Source organism: Adiantum capillus-veneris, chromosome 13 (genome assembly GCF_014529385.1).
Source record: "Adiantum capillus-veneris isolate H3 chromosome 13, ASM1452938v2, whole genome shotgun sequence".
In the NCBI taxonomy this organism is placed as follows: Eukaryota; Viridiplantae; Streptophyta; class Polypodiopsida; order Polypodiales; family Pteridaceae; genus Adiantum; species Adiantum capillus-veneris.
In genome coordinates, this window is record NC_140943.1 from 95,997,019 (window position 1) to 96,012,770 (window position 15,752).

The window sequence follows — 15,752 nt, forward strand, 5'->3', positions numbered from 1 at the left end:
CAGCCCTCAATCATCTACCATCAAGCCTTCTTGAATTAGTACAGTCTCAAAAGTATTTCACTCCTTTGGCTTGTCCGGGCCTTTTTCCATAACAAACTTACACAGCGCATATTCAACAAGTTAATCAATCCCACCAAACCACTACAGCAGAAACTGAGAGGAGACAATAAGCCAGCCATCCTGCCGATTTTTAGTCCATTGGAAATGCTCTGTATAGATCCTATTGGTAGCCCTCATCCATCTCCATTGGCCCACTGCACTCATGAGCTAGGGCCTCTGATTGCCTGGTGAGCAGTTGAACTCCCACAGAACCATATTGTGGTCTAAAATGATGATAACATCGCCAGCAACCCGTCAGTCTGGGCTCCTTGCCGTCTCATTGGTGCAGCACATCCCTTTACAATTATCAAACTTAACCTATGCCCGGAATGACAATTTGAAGATATTGCTCATTCCAGCAGTCATGTGTAAGCCGATTGACCTGCAGCGTATATTCACCCATCCATCTCATGTGCACATGCTGGCGTAAGTGCGTTAACCAGAGTGAGACTGATCTCTGCACATACTTGAGTGTGGGTAATATACATGCATGTGCATATGCGGAAATAAGATGCAGCTTTTGTGCCATCTTTGGATGTTTCGCAAAGAGCATGATAGGCAAGTCTACCATATGTTGAGTTTGAGACACAAATTGAAAGGCTGTACGTGCTTCAAGAGCTACACTTGATCCACCCTTCCAGCAACTTCGCTCCAAACCACTTTACAATATGGGAATCAAATTAGTGTTCAATTGTAATGCTGAAAACATCTCACAGACTTGGCTTTCTAGTTGTGTAAATACAAGGCTCCTGGGAGAAAAGCCTGAGTTTGATTATTGTTACAATGAGATGGAATGGGGAAGCACCTCATGTTGCCTTTGGATATGTGGAAGCCTAAAAGAAATCAGTTACATGTGGCCAATCCCTCTGGAGGGTGTGATACCAAAAACAGCCCCTGCTTTCCCGTGACCGTTTTGAGCTTGTAACAACTTGTGAAAGCTTCAATAAACACCTGAACCGAAGAAAGAACCATTCCTTCAAATTTTTCTCATGCTCTTTGATAAATGCTCAAAGGGCGCAGCTCATCAAAGGTGTCCACATCCCTGAAATTGCCAACCTCTCGGAGGCCGGTCCATTGCCTGCGTTTGAGAAACTCATAGAACCCTGCTTCCGTGTAGAAAGTTTTTTCCTCTGCAGGTTCCAACAAGTGATCACCCTCCTTTTCATTAAAGCATATTTTCACTGTAACACCTACAATCAGATACCATTAATATGTTGAGCCCAGGTATAGGTGGACTTCACTTATATCTCAATCAGGAAATAACATGGACCTCCGCTAAACCCGCTTCATCACATATGAAAGGTGATCATGGTAATCATCAAAACAAACAGGCTCTGATGCTCAGGAAGGGAACAATTCTATGCCTGTCGAATTTTTCCGCATACAAAGAAGTAAAACCCAATAGGCTGTGCAATTAAGTCAAAAATAGCATCAGCTGAATCAAAATAGAATACACAAGTAGTCGTTTGACTGACTCGAGGCCCAAAACCACTGTGGTGGCAAGAAATTCTTTTCTACAAATATTCAAGCATGCCAAGCTAGTCTTAAAAAATAATAGAACAAGGCGAAGCACTGATGAAAGCCGTGGATTGTCCATAAGCAAAGAGACGCCCGCGTGATGAGATAAAAAATGAAACCATTGATCTGCTTTCAGCTGCATGCTATAAACCAGATGCAAATACACATACCCTGATCCAATTGGAGTGTATAGGCCCCGGCAGGCATATCTCGATCTAAGCATCGTACAATGCCCTCCTCGTCCTCCAGCCAGAATGCCCTTTCTGAGCGCAACCCAAATGAGCACTTTATGGCATCCTTGATGGCTTCAGCTGTCCCATCAACACCTATCCTCTTCATTACCTCGCCAAACTTGACAAGTATCACCTTTCCCCCATACATTCGATCTCCACCTGCAAAAGAAGCTTTGCTGATCAAATTTGCCATGCAAATGCTACTGGTAACGTGCTCTCATTTGAAGGCATTAATAGGTACCATTTGTCATTGCTTCTCTCCAACTCCAGCTTTGCAGCCCATTTTCGACAATTGTAGCATTTGATGGCAAAGCAAGTGAAATTTGCCCATCTGTATCCAGCCTGCGCACAATATTCACAGCAGAGGCCCTGGGTCCTGCTTTTCAAATAGCCCACTACATAAGCTTCACGCTTGGTTAAATAAAGAGCCTTCAAAATTAACACTACGAAGCATACACCCAGGTGAATTCAGGAAAATCCCAGATCAGGAATTGCAGACTCATGATAAGTCATCAACAACATCTAACCATCAGCTTTATCATGCATAGAATTGACTATGCTCCGACATTCCCACTAACATCATCAATGCCCCGTGGTGGCACACACACATGGTGACACAAACCCCCTCTCCCACAAACGTATGAGCACACAATAAAACAAAAGTCTGCATACCAAGATTCTAACATGACAGAGGATGGAATGAGTATAGACTATCAGTTATTCTTAACTCCGACTTCACAATGCAAATTTGCATATCTACGAACGACTACAACATAAACACCCTTCATGAGATCAACAAAGTTGTAACTTACAAATTGAAGAAAAGCTTAAACACTTGCACAAAACACAAAATCATGACACACAAGAAAAACGGAGCAAGACTAAAAGAACAATTACCTAATTACCTTACTTGTCTCAAAACATAAAATATAAAATAGCAATACAAAGATTACTTGAAAATGCTTTGACACTTGCAACAAGGTTAAGACAGTGCAAAGACATGATTCCCACATATCAATTTCAGCACATAGCACAAACAAAAGACAAGCAAATTCTAAAATACATAGCTAAACAAAAACAAAGAGTCCCTGGAGAAGGCACGTTGACACAAACGAAAGCTGCTCCTTAGTGCATGGTGGCCAAGGACTCTCTAACACAAAGAGGACTTGTAGTTTCTTGCCATCCATTGTACTCAAACTCAATCCATAAACAAATGCCCCACTGGGAGCGCTTGTGATCACTTTCCATTCCACTTCGGGTAATGACTATCCACTGAAGTCTTGGGTTTTGAAGTTCACGAGGAACTTGGGTTCTTGTGGGTCTGGGGTTCTTGGGTTCTCGAGGTGCGTGAGTTCTTGAGGTTCTTAAGGGTCTTGAGGTTCTTGAGGTTCTGGAGTCTTGAGGTGCTCGAGGTTCTTCTTTAGCTTGCAATCTGTGTTAGAGAAGGATCTTCTCTTCACCCGAGCTCCTCTCTTTTCCGCGGGCGCACCCCTTGGCAGCCTTGCGCTCACACCAAGGTTGCTTTTTCCCACCTCACGTCGATTGGCCGGTCGCTAAGTGCACGGTCCGCTCTCAATGAGTGAAAAGAGAAACAAGGGGAGGTTGGACAAGTGTCACAAGACGGGCACCACGTGCCACTAGAAAAGAACAGACTGAACAGACTTTTAGTGCTTCAATAACAATTGAACTGAAAGAGAGAGACGACACGCGACACAGAGTGGCGGAATTCCACCCCAGAGAGTATTGGCCCCAAACCTTGGCGCCCCTTTCGGTATTTCTTTATATTGCATCAACACAGTACAAGCCGGTACTCCAGACTCTGCACCTTCTCCAGGACGCATGCCAGAGAATGAGCCCTAACCTCATATTTAAAGGCCCTTGGCCTAAAAAGCAATTACAGTGAAAAGCCTTCAAACTCAAAAGCATCTGGTCCAAAAGCAAAGGCAAGAAGCTGTCAACGCAATTTACGAAAATCCATACAGTCCTCCCACGTCAGCACCGCCAACGTGAAAAGCGAAAATCCGTACAATTCTGCCATGTCATCAGCCAGCGTGATTTTTGAAAATCTGCCACGTCATCAACTTGCTTCGCAAATTCTTGTGTGTATGTGAGTCCTGCTTTATTTCCTTTATGTCACTTGGGGCTCCATCGGACGGGGTCCCCATAAGTTGGTAGGACTTCTTTTTCTGTTACTTGTTCTTCTTAGGGTTTAGGCTCCTCGGCCGACATCTGTAAGTTGGCTCCATTCTTTAAGCTTTGACACGTCAACAGTTTGTTACATCCCCCCTTCTTGAAAGAGAGTAATCGTTCGCGATTACAGCATATCTGCAAAACAACTCAAGTCGGCTCAAAAATTTCCGAGGGACATTCCAAGGGACAATCGGTTTGCTCTTTTTGTTAAGGAGTTAGCTTCTCCTTTCGGCTCTTTTGATCAAGGAGTTTAGCTTCTCCTTTCGTCCATATCCGGCGTAGTAAAATTAGCCATCACACCCAGACCGTATTGATCTTCCACGGGTGTCTTGATGCACTAAAATTACATACCCAGGCAATCTCATCCAATTAGGAATATTCAGTGGTTGACACATCAGAATGCAACACAAATGCTCACATATGCATGTTACAAGACATAGAAACATAAAGCCGCCGATGAACACTCCCCCCGCAAATAACCATCCAGGTCCGCGTCATGAGCTGTTGAACGACTCCCTCATCACTCCTCCCGCATATAACCTAAAAAGGTCCAAGCCAGGAGATATAGAGGCCTTTTACAACCAAACGCCCCCCAGACCACAGCCTGCGTTGTTTGGAGGTGCTGAGAGTAACCACTACTCAGACTTCTTAATACTCCCCATTGTAAATAACCATGCAGATCCGTGCCATGAGTAACAACAACAATACTCCCCCCGTAAATAACCACAAGGGCTCGGGCCATGAGTAAAAACAACACTTTTTAATCATTCAATACTCTCCCCGCAAATAACCACAAGGGTCCGGGCCATGAGTATGAACAAGCATTCTCAAACATCTTTTCTCACCCTCCACCCGGGAGTATCATCACCAATCGTTGAAACCAGTATTAAAACCAGAGTCGAACATTTCAAATCGGCACCAAAACAGGTTCAAAACAGATACCATCCATTTCAAACAAAGCTTCAAACAATATTTTCTCAAACAAAGTTCAAAAGTATCTAACTATAGAACAACTAGAGAGTTCATTCAAGGTTTTGTTCGGACAACCGAACTTTGAGGACGACTGGCTTGCCCTTCTGCATCACGGTGATGGTTCGGTTCCGAACTTGGAGAGTCGCATCATTCTTGTCATGCCAAGGCATGCCTAATAGAACGTCACAATTGCCCAACTTCATAATGTGGAAATCGGCTTTTCCATGATAATCTTGGATAGTCACTGGAAGAGCACCAATGAGTGGTACCACTCTCTGAGTTTGCCCTGTGGCTAGCTCAGCTTCAATTTCTCAAGCCTCTGCATCATAATCAAGGTCCATCTGCTTCAAGAATTGTGGATGGATGAAGTTCTCTGTAGCTCTTGGGTCAAAGAAAATTAGGGCTTTCAAACCATTGACTTTGCCATATGCTCGACACAATTCATTTGTACTTTCAAGGCGTATGCCATAGATGTCAACTACTAATCCAATGGCCGGTTTAGCTTGTTTTGCTGGAGATGGTCATGGGTTTCTGTCGACCGTCGATGCGAGAGTCGGCTCCGCGGGTCTGCAGTGCGTTGTGGACAACCAAAATAGTTATGTCCTGTTTGAAATCATCCAAAACATCGGTCTTCTTGTAGTAAGGTGTCTCGTTGTTGAGGTGTCAAACGAGGCCTTTGTGGTTGACTTTCACGAGACTCTTGAGAATTTGTTCTTTGTTGGCAAGAGTTGTGGTTAGTGGCCGAAGATTCTTCTGTGATAAACTCTAGCTTTCCCTTCATTAGTTTGTAGCCGACTGCGGCATGATCCGTAAGTTCTTGCATGGTGGAGACTTGCTTGGATAGACAATATTCCTGCAATGGTGATGGTAGTCCAATGGTGTATCGCTCGCATTGGGCCTCCAAGGGAACAGATCTAAAGGAGACAACCGAAAGGCACACGTCGAGAAACCTTTGGTTATATTCGTCCATGGTATCGATGGCAAGCATTTTCAAGTTGCCCCACTCTGCCAAAATCCGGATTTCAAACATAGAAGTCATGTAACTACGTGCAAAAACTGTCTTGAAAGCTTGCCAGGTCCTTAGAGCATGCGATTGTGTCGCGATTGAACTCCACCATTGCATAGCATTATCTTTAAGAAATCCCGCTGCTCGAGAAATCTTGGATTCTTCTATATAGTTCCCTAAAGCATAGATGTTGTCGAATTGCTGTAGGAACTGCAATGCTTTCTTGCGATCTTTCACCCCGGAATTAAGTGAAAAATTTGACTGTCATGCCGCCATCTTTGAAATCTTTGGGTTGGTTAGGCGCATATCCCGGGTATGGATAATAAGGGTATCCATATGGGCTCCAACCATTGTAGCCTGGTGACGGTGGCGGTGGTGGTGGTGGAGGTGGGGGCAATGGCGGTGGCAAAGGCCGTTGTACTGAATCAAGGTCAGATGGTTGTACCATATTCCTGAAAACTCTCGCGATTGGAATAGACGGCTAAGAAGGTTGTCGATTGGAAGCTCTCGTACTTTTTGATGTCGGAGGAGATACCACCTCGGGCATCAGAGGGGTTAACATGTAGAATTGTTGAAAACTTTGTAGCATCGGAAGATTCTGCTGAGGATGCCGCGAAAGAATGTCGTGAAGCTCGTTGAGTAGAAATTGCAAATATTCTGTTGAATCCATGAATTCCAAGTCTAGGGTTCTTTATGGCTTATGCCCTGTAACTTGTAAGACACAACGATGAAGACGGGAGCGCGCCCGATGCGCGATGAAGTAAGGGTGGGAGTGGCTAATAAGTCCGGGTTGAAGGGCGAAGATACCTCGAATCAAATTCCAATAGCTCTGTCTGCTCTTTTGTAGGATCGGTATGCTTTCAACAAAACACACGCATGAATGCTCTGATACCATTGTCACAAGACGGGCACCACGTGCCAATAGAAAAGAACAGACTCAACAGACTTATAGTGCTTCAATAACAATTGAACTGAAAGAGAGAGACAACACGCGACACGAAGTGGCGGAATTCCACCCCGGAGAGTATTAGCCCCAAACCTTGGGCCCCTTTCGGTATTTCTTTATATTGCATCAACACAATACAAGCCGGTACTCCAGACTCTGCAACTTCTCCAGGAAGCATGCCAGAGAATGAGCCCTAACCTCATATTTAAAGGCCCTTGGCCTAAAAAGCAATTACAGTGAAAAGCCTTCAAACTGAAAAGCATCTGGTCCAAAAGCAAAGGCAAAAAGTTGCCAACGCAATTTACGAAAATCCGTACAGTCCTGCCACGTCAGCACCACCAACGTGAAAAGCAGAAATTCGTACAATTATGCCACGTCATCAGCCAACGTGATTTTCGAAAATCTGCCACGTCATCAGCTTGCTTCGCAAGTTCTTGTGTGTGTGTGTGTGTGAGTCCTACTTTATTTCCTTATGTCACTTGGGGCCCCATCGAACGGGGTCCCCATAAGTTGGTAGGACTTCTTCTTCTGTTACTTCTTCTTCTTAGGGTTTAGGCCCCTCGGCCGACATCTGTAAGTTGGCTCCATTCTTTAGGCTTTGACACATCAGCAGTTTGTTACAACAAGCCCTTCTTTCTTGGGTTTCCTGTCACTCTTCAAAAACACAATTAGGAATCGACACGCCCAAGTGGACTTGGGTTACGTGCCACTGCAACAAGCAAAAAAAAATATGTGGTTCTTTCCTTGAGTGATACAGAACACTGCCAAAGCTTTGATACCAATGTAAGGTGCAACGGATGTGAATGTTGAACTTTGCTCAAGATGAGTGCTCAGAACTCTGCTCAAGGTTCCTTTTACTTACGGAAGGGAGAGCCTTTCATTCTTTTAGTGAGAGAGTGCAATGGACACAAACAAATGGTGAACACTTTGAGTGAAGGTGCTGAGACTGAGAGATAGAGAGAGAAGAATACAACACCAGAATGTTGTCAAACCCTCCTCCGAAGGCCCCACTCTCTATGGCGAGAGCGGTCTACTATTGATTGCACAAATCTTTACAATGCAATGGGCTTGCAGACGATGTCGACGACGAGACGGACTGAAATCTGAAAACGCTAAGGGCTGAAATCTGCAAATCTTTATCTGCTGAATTTTGACTCTATGTCGGTGTCGACGACGAGACGGGCTGAAATCTGCAAATCTTTATCTGCTGAATTTTGACTCTATGTCGGTGACGACAGTGATGACAACGATGCAACGATGACGCGCTAAAAACACAGATGCTGAAATCTGCGTGCTCCGGGCTGAAACTGCAAACTTCGGTGGATCTGACCGTGCGACGAGGATCTGCTGTGGGAAGGTGAGATCTGCGAGGTTTGGGGGCTATTCTGCGGTGTGTCTATGCTGAAAACTGAAAACGCTGAGGCTATGATTGAATCTGTTGCGCAAAGGATCTGCAAAACGCTAGGCTGTCATGCTGATGCAAAACGCTAGGGCTGATTGGGGTCAATCTGCAAAACGCTAGTGATCTGCTGATGGAATCTACTAGCGCAAGGCTTCTCCTGTTGTTGTCTACAAAACGCTGGCTGATCTTTATGAAAACGCTAAGCTCTCCTTTAATCTGTTGGTTCACTTTACGTGGAATGGGTATGTTCATGTTTTTGTGTTGGAAGTGGTTTCAATAATTTTTTCATCCTCGGAGATTCTTGAAGAAGGTAGACGCATGACTATAGACGAAGGTGAAGCATTGAAGGAGCCACAGATGAATGTGTCCCTTTCGGCACGGCCCAAAGAAGCAAGCGTTGCATACCTTTATGAAGTTCAAGTATCGCATGACCCACGTATCAGAGTGGGCCGGCGAAGAGTCCTTTCCAAGATTCCAGACACTGTTCGCGATCTCCCTCGACGCCATACAGTTCGGTACCAGTATCTCACTTTGAAAAGGAGGGGATGTCACGTGCACATCTAACCCTATGTGTACGTGGACAAGCTACTTCATGACATGGGTTCAGTTCACTTCAGTCAGCCTAGATTAAAAAGTGTTCTGGCACTTTTGTGAGTCTGTTCGCAGACCGTGCATGTCCAGACACAGAGTAGATGCATATCCTCTGGTTGCACACAGCATGACCATCAAATTACCATCAAAACCCATCAGGAGCATTTTTACAATGCATAGACCTATTTTCCCTATTTTAGCCATTTTTCACTTATTTTTTTAAGTGACTTTTGTTGGGAACTGGGTAGGGCAATTTAGCCATGCAACTATATAAGAAACCCTAGCACTTGCACTTTCTGGCAAAAGAGGCAGCAGGAACCACGTGTTCGACAGTGCACCTTCTCAGCAAGAACCCCCGGTAGGAGAGCGTTTTTTGGAAAAATCCTATTCTTCTTTAAAGATTGTGCATGCAATGTAGATGAACATATAGACGGATGCCAAACCGTTCATCAAACACACGCAAAGAATGGAATCGAAACTTGTCCTTTTGATCTAAATTTATCAATTGTGGCAAATCACAACGGAAATGCCGATGCTTGATGCTTAATCCTTCTTGTGCTCTTTCGGATATTGTGTCATGCCAAGGAAGAGACATGGAACGTGAATTCCTTGGGTGCAAACATTTCATATTTTTATGCGCATACATCCGTGCTCATTCATGAGTGAATCGTGTTCATCGTACCATATGTCATGCCTATGAAAAGGGATCACATAAGGACAGTGACTAAAATACAGAAAAGCATCACGAAGAAACGCTCGAACAATGCGTGCGGACTAATCATTCGAACACAGAATACTTCCTGAGAGGGTTCTTTACACCTCGACTCGAGAGTCGAATCTGCAATGAGGTAAGCTTCACTAGACGAAGTGTCACATTACACATCCAACCCTATGTGTCCGTGGACAAGCTACAGCACGACAAGGGTTCAATCAGTCCAGTCAGTCTAGATTTGAAGTGATCGGGCACTTTTTGTGAGTCTATTCGTAGACCGTGCATGCCCAGTCACTTAGCATAGATGCATATCCTCTGGTTGCACACAGCATGATCATCAGTATTCCCATCAGAATCCATTAAAATCAGTTAGGGGATTTTTCCAGTTCATTTAGCCTATTTTCCCTATTTTTGACATTTTTCACTTATTAATTTAAGTGACTTTCCAACAAAAGTAGGTAGGGCAATTTTGCTAAGAAAATATATAAGCAAACCCAAGTTAGCACTAACTTGCAGAAGAGGCAGCAAGAGCTCCACGCTCAACAAGCAACTTCTCAGCAGAACCCCCCCGGGCAGAAGACTTAGCGTTTTCAGCCAAGGACAGCCTGGCGTTTTCTCCATTGCAGATCAGCCCCAGCGTTTTGCATGGCAGATCAACCGGCAACAGTTAGACACAACAGATCAGCCTAGCGTTTTTGCATTTGTAGAATCCCGACGACAGAAGGACCAAAATTCAGCCCTAGCGTTTTTGGTTGCAGATCAGCCCCGGCGTTTTGCACCTTTACCACGACGAAAAGTCAAGGAACATCAACGTTTTCAGTTTTCAGCAATTAGTACCCGCAGATAAAGTCTCGAACATCGCAAATCTCACCTTCCCGCAGCAATTCCTCGCCGCACGGTTAGTTTCCACAAGGTTTATAGTTTCAGCCCGGAAAACGCAGATTTCAGCATCTGCGTTTTCAGCGCGTCGTCGTCGCATCGTCGTCATCAACATCGTCACCGACATAGAGTCAAAATTCAGCAGATAGAAGATTAGCAGATTTCAGCCCATAGCGTTTTTGGACAGCAGTAGAAAGATTGCAGATTTCAGCCCTTAGGTCGACTTCGTCATCACCGTCGTCATCGCCGACATAGCCTAGACTTGCATCAGTCTCATGCATTCCATTTGTACCAGATTGTGCAATCGTAAGTAGACCACTCTCGCAGACGAAAGTGGGGCCTTCGGAGGAGGGCTTTACATCTCTGGTGTCGTATCTCTCTTCTCTCTCTATCTCTCAGTCTCATACACTTGCATGCACAGTGTCCATTCACTTTGTTTGTGATCATAGCATTCTCTCATTAAAAACGGAAGGCTCTCCCTTCCATAAGAATAAAAGGAACCTTGAGCACAGTTCGGAGCACTCATCTTGAGCAAAGCGCAAACAATCATTCCGCTGCACCTAACACAAAGTATCAACTAAACCATCATCCTTGTGAACAATCACAGCTTTATCCTACAAATCATCATGCTTATCATTATCATGCAAATCATCATGCTCGTGAGTAGTCACATCTTGATCATGCAAATCATCATCCTCGTGAATAATCACATCTTGATCATGCAAATCATGTGTGTCGACTCTAGGTTGGCAAGAACTTGTGCTTCTAGGGTTTACGCCCCTCGGTCGAAATCTGCTCTAAAAAGCATGATAAGGTTTCAACTAATTTTGTGGTCCATTCTTAATCACAAAGAAAATTGACCCTGTTGCCTATAAATTGGCTCTTTCCTCGGTTGTTAGTGTACATTCAGTATTTCATGTTAGCCGCCTTCAAGAAAAACTAGGTGAAGCTGACTGTTGTGCCTACAGAGGAAAATGTCTGAGGAGATATTCAAACTGAGTATATTCCTCGAGAACTAGAGGCTGTTTTAAATCACCGTACTCGTCTATCGCACCAATGTGCTTATTACTCAAATTGAAGGGTCAATTTGAAAAGCTTGCTACTTGGGATTCAGTTAGAGCTTTGAAAGCTCGGTATCCCGACTACATTGATGAGGGCATTTATCGTTCTTAAGGAGGGAAGCATGTTGTGTCCCCATCATAGGAGAGGAATCTAGTCTATGACAAGTGTCCAATGTCCGAGCGGACTAGTGTGAATCCAACCATTGTGGCTGATCACTTTTATAGCAGGCCAAGGCCTCATTTGAAAGAGAACCTCCACAAGCAGAGTGCTAGTGGTGAGCCCGCGAGGCTAGGAGTGCACGAGGTCACCTCGAGGAGGGGAGGCCGTGTGGTATGGGACAGCTGGGCTTACAAGTGTACGCCTACATTCACAAACGCTCGCCCAGCTAGGAGGTGTTTCCGGATGATGGCTATGGTCGAGTGGTTGGTCCGATGCTTGTTCCATTGGCAGTCCAAGTAGTCGAGAGATCCTTCTTTAGTTCGTTTCAACAACCCTCATCTCGGGGAATTACTCTTCTTTTAAGGGAGGAGATATGTCACAAAGTGATGACGAGGCATTTTGGCACCCAACTAGAAGAGTTAAAAGAGAAGTTGCTCATCAATATTTTTATGGCAATTGATTTTGGTGCTTTTTGGCACTCGTACAAAAAATTGTGATGTTTAGTTTCTTTTGGACACGCATCTATAAAAGAGAGGCCAGAAGTGCCAATGGAGCAAGGTGCAACTCTGTGGATGACTCAAGGGGAGAATATAGACTCTCCGACAGATATAGCTTCGACTTTGAATAAGAAATATTGAAAGAAGCGCCTGGTTGAGGGGCCAATGCCTACAAGAGTGGAACTCTGCCATTGTGTCTCGTCTACTTTGCTCCTTGTTAAGCTCAAGCTTGCTTTTTAGTTTAGTTTGTTCAATATTGTCTGATGTGTTTACTGCCTTTGTCACGTGAATTATTGATTAAACGCAATGGGCTACTCATTGAGCTGGGGCTGATTGTGGGTGTTGCAAAACCTCTCGCAACACTAGGGACCAGATCTAGAGAGGATACACAGCAATCAAGGGGCAATAGGTGAAAGAGAATAGATGGAGAGATGAAGGTACTAGATAGGCAGCAATGGATGCATTTGTTCAGGCAGAAAGACGAGATGATAAACTATAATGAGGGTGATGAGTTGCTAAGCAAACGCTAGCTAAGGCTGTTAAAAATGCTTACACGTGCTAGTAGGACGACCTTTGAGTTCGAATGAAAGATTGCTTGAGTTCCAAAAATGAGCACCTCGAGCTCCTTAACCTAGCTAACCTAAAACTTTATAACCGGCTTATCCTATCTAACTGAACTCAAATTAGGGTTGTAGGATAGCCTCAAATTCCAAAACAAAATGCCTTTGACTTCCAAAACTCCCCTTGGTTGGACAAATGTGCGATGTGCACACCCCTACATGAGTACATATCTACCTAAAAGCTCATTATATTGGGATGAGACCTGAGAGAACTTGAGGCTACAAGCATATGCTGCCAAATGCCCACCCAAGTGTCACAACACCCCTCAAACACAACTCTTTATGCAAAGAGGGTTGCAACTTGAAAGGACTATTTTGTTTAAACATGCGGATCCTACAAGCATGTTCACAACATCGCTTGTACAAAATCCCAAGGGCCCACAGACACTAATTTGCACTACAAGTAGGTGTATGATGTCCATGACCAACACACATCCAGATTGCATGTGACGAGATGAGACAAGACTTCATTCCAACGTCAAAGTCCTGCGAAAAGATGAGATGAATGCCCAATATATGTTCCATTAGCTATAGACTGAAATATAAGATTACAACAAAAAGGCTTGACATGAAGCTTTATGTATCATGACATGGATTTTATGAGAACATTCCTATTGAAAAGAGAGTAACACAACTGGCTGCAAGCACCTGAGAACCCCAATCTGTTTTCTTTCAGTGTTGTGTAACCTTCCTCAAAGTATTATTGGTCACTTGCTTGGGTGAAGGAATAGGTTGTGACTAACATGAAAGCAACTGCAACCTCTGTCACTATAGAAGGGTGAAAGGGTTAGATTTGCACCCTTCGCCGCAGGGAGTTCCAAGTAGTCTAGCACAGAGTAGACATGTTCGCGATACCATGAGGTGACTTTTACTAGAGGTGATTCAGCCTTCAGGGCAGCCACAATGAAAGGGGTAAAGCCCTCTTATGTTATGGCTCTTGTTTTCGATCCTTCAGTAATAAAAGAGGCATCTTAATCATCAGGCTGCCTGGACATAAAAAAGCTTTTCCGGATAGAACTCTTCCATTATGATACATTGTGCTCGATAAATATTCCTAGTTTTACTTTGAGGATGATAATATATCTCCAATGCTTTTCATTGGGGGCAACCTTACACTTCAACAAATTGCAAACCATACAAAAAGCCATCCAACTGGCCCTAGTCTTGCATAAGGCAGGAAATTTACTGTAATGGAAAAAAATACAGGTTTTGACAGTACAATAGGTTTAGTTTAAAGATAAAATTCTTGCACCCCCTCTACACATCAATACAGCATACAATAAAAGGCAAACTCAAACAAGACAAGCAAGACACCGCCTTCAGTGGTCACATACATACATGACTGAGTTGCAGTAATTTCTAACGCTCTTCTAACCTTCTAGCTGGTGAGTTGTAAGGAACATCAAACAGTACTCAAATTTTGCAACAAAAAAAAAAAAGAGTCCATACAAAAGGTACTTCCTAATGCCAGCATTTGATACCTTTGGGAGAGTACTGAACATAAGACTCAGAGTTCCCCTGCAATTTGTATGCGCTTGCCTTCGGTCTTTGTTGAAGGAGCTCCTCAAGTTCCTTGTAGCAGGAAAGCTTAACTGACCCTGCCCTATCGAATGGCTTGGCTTTCCTATACTCCTTAAGTAGGTTCCTCCATTTGTCAGTACACATTGTAGCTGACCTGTCATACCCTCTTTCTCTCATCTTGAATGATATTTGTTCCCATAGATGCTTGTTAGATTTTGATGTGTTAAATAGCGCATCCAGCTCCCTCCTAAAAGCAATGAGGGCTCTTATCTCATCTTGGACCCATGTCTCAGCCCTCTTCTTTGGAGCCTTGTTTTCATGATCTTCCCCACCTGCCTCTGACATAAGAATTTGTTCCGAGGGAAGATGTAGTGATGGGGGTGTCATTTCGTTCATGATGACCTCCATTTTGCAATGGTTGAACAAAGCTGCCTAAGCCCATGTGCTAAAACATCTAGCCGCGTCGCACACTCGAGGTCCTCTATTTCAATTACTCGTGTTTTGCACAAGGATGGAGACAGACAGAGCCACCAAGAAAGGCTTCTGTCTGGCCGAACCAGAAAATAGTTGCAAACAAGAATGCAAAGCAACTGCGCAATTGGACAACAGTGCTTCACCCACAAAATCGCATATAACTTCAGCAACCCACCATAAACGCCTGGCAGGAAAAACATATACAAAAAGAGGCCAATGTGAGCTATAAATGAGCTCCCGCGCCTGATGAAGACGCCCTACTTTGGGCGTCCGGTATGCTACATGTCACAAGAACTAATCATTACTTAACCCAAGCTTAAACCAAGGCGTCGCTCTGCATGTGCTTCTGCGATGGCTTCTGTAGAGCCGTGAGTCAGGCCGGTAAAAGGAGGGAGTTCTAAAACAGAAACGAACGGCGAAGATGGATTCACGACTTGGACAGCAAGGACCCTACCTGTAGTGGACTTTTGGGCGTCATCTTCGACAGAACAAGACTCCATGGCTTACAGAGCGCTCCGCAGAGGGGACGAGAGTAATGCAGCGCAGGTTTCGTCGCAACCCACCCATGGTTTAGGCCTAGTAACCCCGCACCAACCCCCTGCACAGCTTCAACCTAACCGTGGTTCGAGACAGTCTCACAATTTTGCTCGACCAAGTTTTGATGAGGTGTTCAAATTTTGGATCGTATTGGAAAAACAAGCCGACACTAACGCGTAGACGGTGGCACTGTCTCCTATTGTTAGAGAGAGAGAGAGAGAGAGAGAGAGAGAGAGATCGACTGCTTGAGCAGCGCAAATGAGAGAGAGAGAGAGAGAGAGAGAGAGAGAGAGATTGCTTTGGCAGCACAAATGAGAGAGAGATAGTGAGAAAG

The 15,752-nt window shown here is 44.3% G+C and overlaps 1 protein-coding gene across 2 annotated transcripts; it reads right to left on the minus strand.

The window, feature by feature from the left end:
* Positions 1 to 637: 637 nt before the first annotated feature.
* Positions 638 to 15,495, minus strand: LOC147444481 (trihelix transcription factor GT-1-like). 2 transcript variants are annotated; one of them, XM_086527080.1, is made up of 5 exons: positions 15,336 to 15,467; positions 14,368 to 15,065; positions 2,092 to 2,226; positions 1,788 to 2,009; positions 638 to 1,289 (listed from the first exon to the last, which is right to left on the minus strand). In XM_086527080.1, exons 2-5 carry the CDS (start codon positions 14,813 to 14,815, stop codon positions 1,087 to 1,089), a joined length of 1,008 nt encoding a protein of 335 aa, XP_086383206.1. In that variant the 5' UTR covers positions 14,816 to 15,065; positions 15,336 to 15,467; the 3' UTR covers positions 638 to 1,086. The 2 variants fall into 2 exon arrangements, with proteins under 2 accessions (XP_086383206.1, XP_086383207.1); XM_086527081.1 differs by having other exon boundaries at positions 638 to 1,229; positions 14,368 to 15,495.
* Between the last annotated feature and the right edge of the window lie 257 nt (positions 15,496 to 15,752).

Bases quoted from the DNA above. Each gene is read 5' to 3' on its own strand.
- LOC147444481 (XM_086527080.1), bottom strand. From the start codon at position 14,815: ATGGAGGTCATCATGAACGAAATGACACCCCCATCACTACATCTTCCC. The intron at 2,227-14,367 runs GTATCAAATGCT...TTTGAAAAGCAG, and splicing joins TGTTCAGTACTCTCCCAAAG to GACCCAGGGCCTCTGCTGTG. The intron at 2,010-2,091 runs GTACCTATTAAT...CTTCTTTTGCAG, and splicing joins GAGAGAAGCAATGACAAATG to GTGGAGATCGAATGTATGGG.